The sequence below is a fragment of the Pagrus pagrus genome (assembly GCF_965226575.1).
Source record: "Pagrus pagrus genome assembly, chromosome: 12".
Classification (NCBI taxonomy): Eukaryota; Metazoa; Chordata; class Actinopteri; order Spariformes; family Sparidae; genus Pagrus; species Pagrus pagrus.
The window spans coordinates 12,048,650-12,061,425 of NC_140196.1; the positions used below are offsets into that span (position 1 = coordinate 12,048,650).

Below are 12,776 nucleotides of genomic sequence, written 5' to 3' on the forward strand. Positions count from 1 at the left end.
AAAGTCACTAAATCTCCCTCTTGTGGGGTAAAACATGATCAGGAAGTCCTCAAAAACAAATAAAGTGACTAACTGGCGGGGCTGGTCAATATGAAACCTCAAATAATACTGCGTTACACAATATATATCTCTATATCTGTAGATATTTCTCATATCATACCATGATAGACTATTTAAATTGCCACAGTGGTATAGGGATGACTGTTGGTACTGCAATGAATATTAACACAATGAGATTTTTGATAAATAATCATCAGTAATGTGGATATAGTGACTAAGAACAAGTGGAACAGGTAAGTTCAGAAAATTAAACCACTTAACTGTAATCACACTACATTATCATATGTTTATTATTAACACAACATCAATATTTGTTTTTTAATATCGCTGTTGTGAGTATCGCGATATTGCGACACCCCTAGTCTCATATCATGATAACGGTATACATCGTATATATGATGCCCAGCTGGTTATTGGCCAGTGACACAGTTTTACTAGAAGTGACAGGTAACCAAACATTTAAGGCTCTATTTCTCATGCAGAGAAGTAAAAGTCAGCTGTTTCCACAAATATAATTGATTTAAATGGTTGTCTTTATTAATTATCAGTATAATTGCAGGTTATTTACCTTATGAAAAGTATCAGTTAGAGCACATGGGTCGACTACTTGCTCTCTACATTCACTCCCCTTAGACGAGAGCATAGATAACAAGCTAAAGATCCAGATTTTCAAGATGTGACAGGTGACCGACTTTGACTTTTGTGATGTACAAATCACAAATAAGGCTGCACAAGTGCACAGGTCATTCCTAAAACCACATGGATCTACATAAATGTGGATTTTTTTAATATAACTATATGTTTAAATCATCCATCTAATCAGTAATAACTAAAAGCATCACTCATAAGTGGTCACTACTGGTCCCTTACATCCCCTGCCCTCAAATGATTGCTTACATCTAAGAAATCAATGCATGACCGGTCAGTCGATGGCTGGCTTTTGTAGTCCACAGGCCGTGCACTCATTGTGTTGTGTCATTGAGAGGTTAGGTCCAGATCTGGGCGTCTCTGGGGGTCCCTGCCCATCTTTTCTACTCAGGCGGGCAGACAATGAAGCAGACACGCCTATAAATGGCCAGATAGGAGCTTGGATGTTCAGCCAAGAAAACGAGCATCTAAACAATGGTAACAGGTGTGTATAATGCGTGCTTTGATAATGACCTTGGTGGCCGTAATAGTATGTCTAGACACAACTAACAGGAGGCATTTCTGTCTGGTCTCAGAAGTGCTGTGGGGGCTCAATTGCAAGATCCTAAGGAGTAGATATTGGTCGGCTGTTACTCATTAAAGCTAAAAGAAAAATTTGTCTCAGATGATGTAGCGTACGGAAAAAAAACAGTTTTACCGTGACACTGGCAGCATGAGAAGCATCAGAAAAGTTAAGTCTGCCACTTAACAGGAATTTTTTTTTTCTGTCTTCAAAGTATTTGTGGGGTAGTTTGCATAATAAGCTAAAAATCATCTTGAGTATTCAGAGATATGCACTTGAATAAATAGAAAAAACTCCATTAATGTGGATGGCTTGCAATTTTTGATTGCGCCAGATACAGGAAGCTTGCTGACATGAACTAAAATGCAAATGCCCTTTGTGCAAAACAAAGAAATTGATTATGAAGTAAGTTTCTTCAGCACAAGTAGCTGCGTTTGAGTGATTAATGGGGGTGGGTCATTGATTTCCTTTTGTTTAGATCTTGGTTAACTTTCTGGAGACACAATTATAATTTGTTTCCAAACAATAAATCCAATCTAGCTTGAGCAAATTAAATTTCCCTATGGCCTCTTCTGTGTCATTTTACATCTGAAATGGATTGTTATCAAAAGGCATTGCATGTAAATGTCTGCTTTTTTTCTGTTTGTATTTGTTACATTTCTGATTAGATATTGTTTTCCTCAGTATGTTGGAAGGTGAGCACCTCCTAAGATTAGAAAGAGCTGTTTACGAGATCTGCATGACTTGTCAGCCACGGTGCCAAGGGTTAATCTTCCAATTCTCACTTCAATAGCTGTATGTCACACGCATCAACATTTCTGATGAGCCACGTCTCTACAGTATATGTGAAAAAACTGTCTACATGTTGTCTGCAACACGGCAAGATGTGGTGCATTTGTTGAACGAGCACACATTGTCTATCTCTACATTAGCTCTGCTCAAGGTTGGTGAAATGTTTGTGAGTTATCGCAGCACAATGTACTTTATATTTCTGTATATTTGCAAGTCAAATTGCAGTGTTACAGACTACTTTATTGAAAGGCTTTTGCCATATTCTTCAGCTTTACAACTTTGAAAACTTCCACAGATCCAGACATTTATACTTCCTGATTTCTCGCATCATCTCTCCAAGATAGTGATAATACGATTTCTGTGTTTTTCGCTGTTGAGAAACAAACTGGATTATGAACAGATCACTACATAAACAGCTTTCTAAAAGGAGGCAGCTATTTTAAAAAAGGCTGAAGAAATGCAAAGAGGGATTTAAATTTTAATTTGAATTTATTCCAGCAAGTGAAAGGTTCTTTTGAGAGGGGATTTCAGCAAAGATGATGGTATTTAAAAGTGATAAACAAGCATCTAAACCTCCAGTGGAAAACAGTCATTTTGCTTCTTTCTAGTGTAGGGGAGGAATTGGGCTTGCTATGGTCACATCCAAAAAATAAGAATAAGTAATAGTAGTAATTAAAATGTAAATAAGCGAGATCCATGGAGATATTTCAACTGATTTCTGTCATAAATTGTGTAATTAACATTTGGTCTTGACACACCTTGTGACTCTGGATGTATAGCTTTATGTCCTCAGGTGCAAAAATTCATGTTCTCTGTGTACTTGGCATTGCGTATTTTATACTTTACATGGATGCTTTAAAAAATCTTTCACACTTATCACATGCAATTTAAATCCCGTGCCTCAACACTGGAGAGGAACATCAGGCTAAGTTCAAAATTAAATGCCTTACAAATTAGGACTTGTGTTAATTAAGGACTGTTGTTGTGCAGTTTGAGACCGTATCAGGAAGAAATCTAGTGAATATTCTCAGATATGTGTGATTCTCTCTGGGGCAGTCGCATGTCACATTTCTGTGACAAAGGATGACTAACCGAGGCTGTCATCTATTATATTCATAATATATGGATTATAATGATGTGACTGGATTTGAAAAATGTTTCTATTCTCTTGTGGATGACCACTAAACTTAAGCAGAGAAACCTATGCCACACAAGAAAGACAAAGAGTTACATCATTTTGTTGAACAGTTAATCCGATCATGGACAGTGTTTGTGCATTTGCTATCTTCGGAAAATGCCAGCAAAGGCGCTAAGTAAACCTATTTTACAAGACTCCCTCACAAGGATACAGTGCCAGTATCGGGATAAAATTTCACACAGCGGCATGGCTCAGTCACATAACCTAAGCAGGCTTAGGAAAATGGAACACTACAAAGTATTGCACTTTCTTCCTGTATGTGTGTTGCGGCATTACACACACACACAAAAAAAAAAATGCTCGGATGACTGATTGAGTGAGTTTTTTAGCATGAAAGCCAAAGTGAACTAATGGCTGAATAGCATGTAGATACTGTTGTTAATGCTCTGAGTTGTTTAAAATGGTAGATTATGGAAGTGTGCACCTGGCATTCTGCAGGCTAGCCTGGCAACACTCCTCCCTTATAATTATAATGAACACACAGTAATTCAGGGTTGAGGCTGAAATACGAATGATGTCCTCTGAGACAGCTTGTTTTAATGGCTATGCAGAAGAGTTCCTAGAAGTGCAGATGGCAGATGCAGTGCCTTTTAAGCTATTTACAGATTGTACACTACAAGGTATGGAAAAGACCCATAGTGTGAGGCCATATTGCTTTCGCTGTGCTCCTGGATTAGACATTAGGCTGGCTCGTGAACCACTAATGAAAGCTTAAGATATATTTTAGAGTTTGTTTACCACAATATTGATAGCTTATTACACTAACAAGTTAGATAGCAGCATAGGAAAGAGGACAGAAGCCTGTTTGTTTCATCTAAATACCCCCACTGTTCTTACTTTGTCCACATAGGGGTGCATTTGCTCAGAACTTGGGCCCTCATGTAGTCTTTCATTGCAGCGTGTCAGAAGCCTAATTTTAGTTTTTTAAAGAGGGATAAATAAATCTTTACGATACTGTAGCCCACATTTAACATTATATGGAACTGAATAGACTAACTCTTCAAATAAGATGAGAGCCAAATGCCACATAAAATAAAATTATTATAAAGAAAACAGCCATATGTCCCTTTTGTTAGAGCATTTTGCTTTATCTCCACATAAACCGCCTCCTCCAGGACTCCATAATGACGTCAATGCACATGAATTAAATGTAAAAAAACGTCTCATATAATAGTTTTAACACATATACTGACAATGTCTCACTCATTATTATAAAAGCTAAATTTGTAACCTGTTTGCAGTGAAAATACTCGGCCCGTGTAAAAAAATCTTCCTTTACATACAGTAAAGCTTAATATATCTCTCTCCCTGGCACGGACCCAAACCCATATAAAAGAGCGTGGAGCCTTTGAATCAGCCCCACTGCTGTGATACAAGAGCAGGTATTGCAACAACAAAAATGTTAACTCGAAGAAAAAGTTTTGCCGCATTAAAGTCACATAGGAGCCACATTAGCATGTGAAAAGAATAAACAGAGGCATTCTCAGTTACACACTCCACCTGGCTGCTAACCAACGTCCTTGTCAGAAGTCCACCCACCGCACTGGCTAACACTGAAAGACCTCCTGGGGACCGCAGTGACCATTCACTCGGTTCTCTCTTTTTCCCATGCACCTGTGACTGTTTTTGTATTTGCTATTTTTTGCTTTGTCTTTTTCTGGCAACACTGTATCATCGGAGACACACTTTCCCTCAAAAGGAATTCTCCTGCCCAACAATGTGGTTTGTTTGTTCACCGGATATGGCAGGCCAGAGAGTCAAATGGAAAAAAAATAATAAATAAAAAAAAAAAACAAGTCACTGCAGTAATAATTAACATTGCCATAAGAAGAAAAAAAAAATATGCTGAGAGACACAGCGGTATGAATGGACTTGAAATAAGAAAATAAGGTACTTTTTTACCGACTGGTTTCTTGCCGAGTTGGGGGGCTTCACAGGTGCAGTTGGAAAGGCTCTCCTCCTTACTCTCCTCGGACGGCTCATCCGGCTTCTCCATGGTCCTGGACCTTAGAGAGCTGCTTTTCCATTTTCCAAAGGACTTTGCCACAATCGCTTTGTCCGCTCCTTTCATTGTTTTCTGTAAAACACATTTACAGCATGACTTCCCAGGTTTATCCCTCTTGTGAGCCATCTGCCCCCTTTTTTGGCTCTCAATAAACCTGGGCTCATCTTTCCCAAACCCAAAGTAAGGGAGAATTAGGGCATTGTGTGCATATGCATTCTCTTAAGCATTCCAGAAAATTTCCTGATTGCCCTGGCATCTTTTTTAGAGAGCGCTTGGACATTGTTTTTCTCCTGACATTTTGCAATCCTGTGTGGAGAGTGTGCTACTGATTGAAACAGTATAAAACAATACTTTGCAAAGTACCCACACAGTAAACAGTAGATGGAAACTGGAGGGAAAAAAACAAACATGTTTTCACATTTAATCCAACTTAAAGGAAATAAAAATAGCACATTATGCCCTAATTGAGTGCTGTACAGTCCACAAATACTATTACAAGGCCGATCAGGATTAGCAGTGGAACATACCTAGTTATCTATTTCTGAGTGCCAAGACTGCTAGCAGTGGGCAACTAAATTTCAAAAGCTGGCAAATCCAGTTGTCTCCTAAATACAGAAAGTACTTAAATCCAGAGCTAACAGAAGAAAAAGACGGATAAAGGGTGCTCTGCATATCACCGAAAAGCTTGTGCACTTTTCAGAATCACTGGCTAGGTTAAACAAATATGCTAAGTAGAGATCAAAACAATCCTTTGATCTGCAGCCTAGTTTCCAGAGGAATGGCTTGGCTGTTGTTGTAAATAACTTGTATAAATCTATATACCATTTGCCTTCAGGTAATATCAAAAGTGCCAGGGATTCACAGGCAAATACCTTGTGGTTAGGAAATAGATCAGATAAAAGCATATAAATATTTCAGCAACACAGCACTCTGTCATTTTCTGTATTACAGCTGAGTTTTTTAACCCCATGTGATCATCTTTTTTACGTTTAGCTCTACAGTAGAAACATGCACGAGTAATATTTGACAGCAGAAATCACATTCTACCTCTTTCTATTTTGTAGTAGGGAAAAAAATATTCCTACCTCCAGCATGCCATTCAGGTCAAACACAGTGTAAAACATTGTGCTAAACTTCATACAAAAGAGGCTTGAAGAATCAGAATGCAGAAGCTATGCAACTTGCTGACTAACTTTGCCCTCTGTTTTGATCGAGCACACAAAGAAAAACGCTGTCCATTCAAAACAGACAGCATAACTCTTTTCAGAGAGGGGGGACCGTGAACAAACGAGGCCATGTCCTGAGCTGCAGTCAGTTTCCCGTCAGGCCTGCACAGTGCACGGTGAGGGCCACAGGGACTGGGACCGGCTGACACCACACTCACGGGCAACAGAACAACTTTTGTGCACACTATCCTCCTCTGGTGCTTTTTTTTTCTTTCTACCCAAATTGGACAAGTGTGCTTTTTTTTGGTTTGCAGCTTGCTTTTCCCTTCAGCTCCTTTGGTCATACTACTGTACATTATCATGTTGGCAAACTAATACTTTCTGCAAGCTCATTTAATAGCAATATAATACTCTACTATAAAACAATTTAAATTACTGACATGTATGATGAAGATTTTAACAAAGCACACAAAAATAAAATTGTTAATCTTACAAAAACCCAGATACTATAAATTAAGCACAATTAAAGATACAAATTTAGCTTTGGCAAAAATTTAACACCTATGAAGCTAATTCAGATAAAGCCAATTAGAAATTCTGATGCTAACTAGCATACACAGGCTTACTAACTAGCTACTGACCTCCTAGCTGCTTTTACAAGCTTGCTAACCAAATTAATCGAATTATTATTGAAGCAATGACCCAGATAATATTAATTAAGCACAATTAAAAGCTGTCACAAAATATATAATACCAATAGTGCTTATTTAAATAAAGCTAATTCCAAAGCAAACTTGCATACACAAGTTTACTAACTAGCTAACCTTCTTCCTAGCTGGCTTAACAAGCTTGCTAACTACCTCAATTTAACATGAAGTAAACTCAGTCAGCTCAAGAATTGCTGTCAACGTACCGAACCAAATTAGTAAAAGTAAAGCTGTGTTGACAGGAAAAATGCAAAGGACCGAAGAAAATTAAAGCTGTCATGGATGAAACAACCAGGTTGGATACACTTTAGCACAAATCTAATCTAGCTAACACAGGAGACAACCTTTCACCAAATCAAGAGGCTTTGCTTACTTACCTATTTATCAAACGTTGTTCAAGTCTATACTGACAGTTGTTCGAATTACACATATTGACATTTTTGTATTTTTAAAAAAGAAGAATTTTGGAGAACATCATGATGTTCATTAAGAAATACATAACCCCAGGGTGCTCTTTGTTTTGCTATACCAGTGCAAAAAGGCTATGCTAGCTAACACTGCAGGTGCTTACTGACCTTTTTATAGTTATACTCGCAGCTGCTTTACATATCTTAAAAAAAATCTTTCTTTATCTTTTTGAGTATATTATGATGTTCATTAAAAAATAGCCTATGCATCCTCATGGTGCCCTTTTTTTTGCTATGCCAGTGCGAAAAGGCTATGCTAACTAGCATAGCAGAGATGTTAAAAGATTAAAATGTTTTAACTGACCTATTTATCAAGTTCGAGCACCGACTGAAATTCATTTCTACAATGATTGTTCAGATTATAACATTTTTAAAGGGCATTATCGCTTCAAAAACACACACCACCGGGGATTCCTTGTAATGTAATGTTAGCCTAACCTATTTTTTGTAGCACTGCACCTTATATTCTTGGCTAAAAACGTTTTTTCCAAGATACATTTTATTTGGAAATATTATATACCATATGAGACATATAAAGACCACATTCAAAACATGTTTCATGAAAACATGCTTGTGAATGCTAAGCTACGTGTATGCTATCTGTGAATGTACATATCATTGTGATTTCCATGTGTTATGTGGTCTTTCATGTAAAAAGATAAAGCATCTTAACAGATATGTCGGTTTAATGATTGTAAAAATGAAAACTTTAGACAAGTATGACTATTCACACAGGAGACATTGCATAATTTCATTGATACAACCTATTTTTACACCTGGTGAGTGTTTAAAATCCTTAAAAAAACCATTTTAGGTGTTTGAAGGATATCATGGGAGCTTCATGTAGCTTCTCTAGAGTCCTGGAAAAAGCAATTTTGAGAGAGAACAGAATGTACCATATTCTTGACCCGTCTGCCTCAGATGCTTGCTGTATATGGAACTGAATACTGGACGTGAATTGTATCATTCTCTGTGTCAACTTGTTAGATGGCAGTTGCTGTAGTGGAGTGGTGAGAGCGGCACATATGCATTATAGGAGAAAATTGTGAAATGACAGATTCCGGGTGTGATACTGAGGGAATGACTAACTAATAGGAGGGGTGCTCCAGGCTGTTAGCTTTGAAAAGCAGTTTGCACATTACTTTATCTTGTCAATCAGATTCCTGGAATGGAAGAGGTGACTGATAACTTGAATTAATTATTTTCTTATTGCATGCATGTGTTAATTCATGTTAATTTATGTCCCTTACAGGCCCAAGCCAGAATATCCAGAGTAAAGCGCCACCTCTGGCACCCAGATCACCACACCACTCTCTTTGCATATATTTATATCAAATGAAAGACTTTTTTTTTAATCCTGTTGGAACAAGGACTCGCTGCCAAATTTGATTTTTAAATGTACTTTTAAGCTGTTCATGCTTTACGTTTGCATTTTTTTCTTAACAACTGAACGACATGGAGCAGTATTTACGGCTGTGATGGGATTTGAAAGTTACAGATTATTGAAGTAAATCCTGCCCCTTAAAACACATCCCCTTTCTTAAAAAACAGTCGAATAACGCAGCACGGGGTCAGCACTCACGAGGCGCGCTCTCTAACGTCGTCTAATTCTGGTGTGTAATCGATTTTTTTTTTTTTTAAATCTTGATTATGCTGCTCGTCATCCAAAGAAAAGGTTCACATTCATAAATATAGCTCCTTTTTATTAACTGCGTCTAATCACAAAACAAGAGCAGCGGGGACTGCGCAGAATGCACAGGACGCACTTTAAACAATTGCATTTTTCGCTAAACATCTTTAAACATTTTGACAAATTTAACTTCCCCCTGAACACAGAGGATAAGAGGAAAAACATTTCTCTGATGAGAACAGAAACAGCAAGAAGTTCTAACAAGGAAAAGCCTGCCAGGTGGCGAACTGGCTGCACCAACAGAACGCACAATCTGTCTGCTTCTCCTTCCAAACCATTGACAGCTGCCATCACCAGCCTTGCACACTCGCACTCAGTGGCTCCTCAGCTCCCTGCCCATCCCTCTTTAGTGTTTCCTGCTAACCTCAGAGACAGGGTCACCTGGCCCCCTAGTTGCCCGTCTGTGGGGCCCTGCTGGCCCCCTGGAGACCTGCCTGCATGGGGATGCATGGCTAACAGAGGTCTAGCAAATCCTCTTTAATATGCAAACCAAGGGGCTATTCCTTTGACCTGAGACCATAGCTTTTCTAACAGTGAAATCCAAAAATATTCAAGTGATGTAAAACGATGAGGATTTGATGAGCAGTTTTTGATCTGCCGGTTATTTGATAGTGAATATTAACAGAGACAAACAGCCTCATATTCAGGTATTCTCCTCGACCAGGCGGGCTGTTTATGGTGTAATTAAAGTAATATTCGGCATGTTTGAATCGGACCGTGTTCCCTTATAACTACCTGCAAAAATAAACAATCTACGGTTTTAATGTTTTAGTAAAATCGGAGCGGCGTTTCTCCTCTGAGTACAAACCTAAGCACACAGATGCACAGAGGCTAAACTGAAGAGTGTTTCACAAAGCTAGCATTGCAACTGGGCTAAAAATAAAACCTGGCAAAGTTATTCTGATCCCTTATTGGTCCCATAGTTTGATTTCACATTTAGCATTTGCATTCCCCTCCGCATAAACATTTCATTCTTCCCCTCCTGCAGTACAATGAGACTTGAGTGACTTTGGCAGCAGATTTTGGATCGGTGCTCCTGAATCCACCAGTGTATGTTATCAGCAGGTAAACAAGCTTTCGAACAAAGCCATAATGGAACTGCAAGCGGCATAAAGAGGCTCATCTCAAAAGCTATACAACCCATCAAAGCTGGTGTCATTTCCTCAATACTGCACTGCAGCTGGAAAATGCATGGCTGTTAGTTACAGTTTAAATCGCCTGTCTATTTTCAGACACTTCAGAACTATTTGTATTGATTATTTACTTGTCAGTAAGCAGCCAGATTACCAAAATAAGACAACAGATTTTTAATGTTTGCTGGATTCTTCTCTCCGTTTTTGTTTTGTGGCAGGAAAATCAAAAAAAAAAAACTGTGTCATGCACTAAATTAATGGGATTTGCACTATAGGGTATTTGAATAATTATTTTCCCACTGAAAATGAAATAGTTCTATCTATATTTGGGAAAGGATTACTGATGGCATTGAACTTGGTGTGGAAAATAATTTGCCCTTTAAATACGTAGTTAAGTTTATATCCTACACTTCCTGCTCAGGCAGATGCAATCTTGTTAACCACACGCCTGGATGCCTGTCACCCAAACTTTCCACATATTTGCCTTTTGGGTACGGCTCAGATGCACAAGTAAACCTACGCACTCTCCTCCCAGTGAGTGGAGAAGCCTCAAAGCTTTCCTTTCATATGCTGCATTATCTCTATGGCGGTAATTATCCATAAAACTATGCCATCAGATGGTGATGATTTCCAATATGAACCCAATAAATGTGTTTAAATTTTGAATTATCATATTTATGTGGATATGTGTTACTAATAGTGATTATGTTTGTCATGTGGGTAGAAAATCAAGCATCCTTATATTGCGCATCCTCACATATTTCTCAGACATTTCATCACACATTTAATCTGCCCCTGTCTAAGATTTTCTACTGAACCTGTAGTCAAGGCAGAGAGGGGGACAATAACGGATGAGATTATGAAGCATGTCTGTTAAAGCATGTCTGTTTGATCATCATTCTGTTTAGGTGAAGTTCTCTTCTTGGTCTCTTCAGTCCCTGACAGCAGATATATAACCTAATCTCTTTCCCTAACCCTTTTCTTAGGCATGAATAGGGTGGAAATGTGATGGCATTAAGTCGATTTACTCCTTGGTTTGCAGTTTCAGCCTTAATGCCTCTTGGCTCTTCTTCAACACACTCGTTCCATTTAGATTTCCGCAAAAAATATAAATGTTATGTTAAGGCTTTCCTATTTATTTTCATTTATCCATCATTTGAAGTTCATGCATATATTTACTCTACAAATAATGCTTGTTTATTCGCAGCGCCGTCTATCTAGTACAGTGTCGGAGATATATTGGAAAATCAAATACAACTTGTGCATTATCTTCAAATGCGCGAGGATATCAGTGACAAAGGGCGAGATCTGAGACTGTATGACATTCTTTGTGACTTGTCTCTGACATCATTTTGATATTTCACATTTACTCATCTAAACCTTAATTTAGTGCCTCCAGCATATGTTGACATGCAGAGAAAAGCCATTATAACGTGTCTTTGAATTTCAGCTGATGGCATTTGAAAGCTGCATTAATAAATCCATCCTTTAACAATAATCGGAGCACACACGTGATGAATTTATGCTTTTGTACATAAAAGTTAAGGTAACTTTTGAACTTTTTGCACGATGGTGATAAAAGAGATTCATTTGAATAAACTTCTGTATGAAGCTTTATTGTAAGTTAAGTCTTAGAGGTGATCTCCTCTGAATTAATTAATTTATTCAGTGTTAAGTTAAATAAGAAACATTGTCTTACATTCAGTATACTATTGACTGAATTGTGTTTGTAAATCCTGTTATTGTCTTGTGCTTTACAAGCTACAAGGTTAATTTATTATTATTATTATTGTTATTAACATTGTGTACACTAGGGTTTCAAAAGAGAAACTAGGTTCAAGTCCCTTTATGCTACATTCACGGATTAAAGAACAAAAAACAAACAACCTTTTTATTAAACTAACAGAACAGTTATGGTTAAAACTCAAAATCAGTATTCTCTTTTAAATCACCTTGGTATAATATGTTCCCATGTGTGTCTGCATATATAACATGTATGCATGTATTGATAACAATCTCTCTTATTGTTAACTTTGTGTATTTTTGTATTTCCTTGTAAAGCTCTTCTTTGATAAGTGCTACATTAAAAAAAAGTCATTTATTCTAAAACATCCATGAGAGGTTTGCAGCAGCGTGTTTCACATATAATAAGTCTCAGTTGTTGCCATGTTGAATTAAATCATAAACTCCTCTTGAAATAAACACTGAAAAACAAAAACAGAGATTTCTACCACAATGTAAGTTACGACGCAAACGGCCAAACAACAGCAAATTGTACGATACAGTACCGAAGATAAGTCGTCAAGTGTCTTAGAAAGAAGTTTGACAGCGAGTCAAAGGCAGTTTTA

The 12,776-nt window shown here is 37.7% G+C and overlaps 1 protein-coding gene across 2 annotated transcripts in view; it reads right to left on the minus strand.

Annotated features, from left to right (window-relative positions):
* The window catches only part of st18 (ST18 C2H2C-type zinc finger transcription factor), a 42,407-nt gene extending 35,969 nt beyond the window's left edge, over positions 1–6,438 (minus strand). For both annotated transcript variants that reach the window (XM_084368658.1, XM_084368657.1), the window contains exons 1-2: positions 6,351–6,438; positions 5,163–5,337 (exon numbers count right to left, since the gene is read on the minus strand). In XM_084368658.1, the coding sequence (XP_084224784.1) occupies positions 5,163–5,337; positions 6,351–6,404 (229 nt within the window). In that variant the 5' untranslated portion in view covers positions 6,405–6,438. The remainder of the gene's footprint in view (positions 1–5,162; positions 5,338–6,350) is intronic.
* Positions 6,439–12,776: the final 6,338 nt, after the last annotated feature.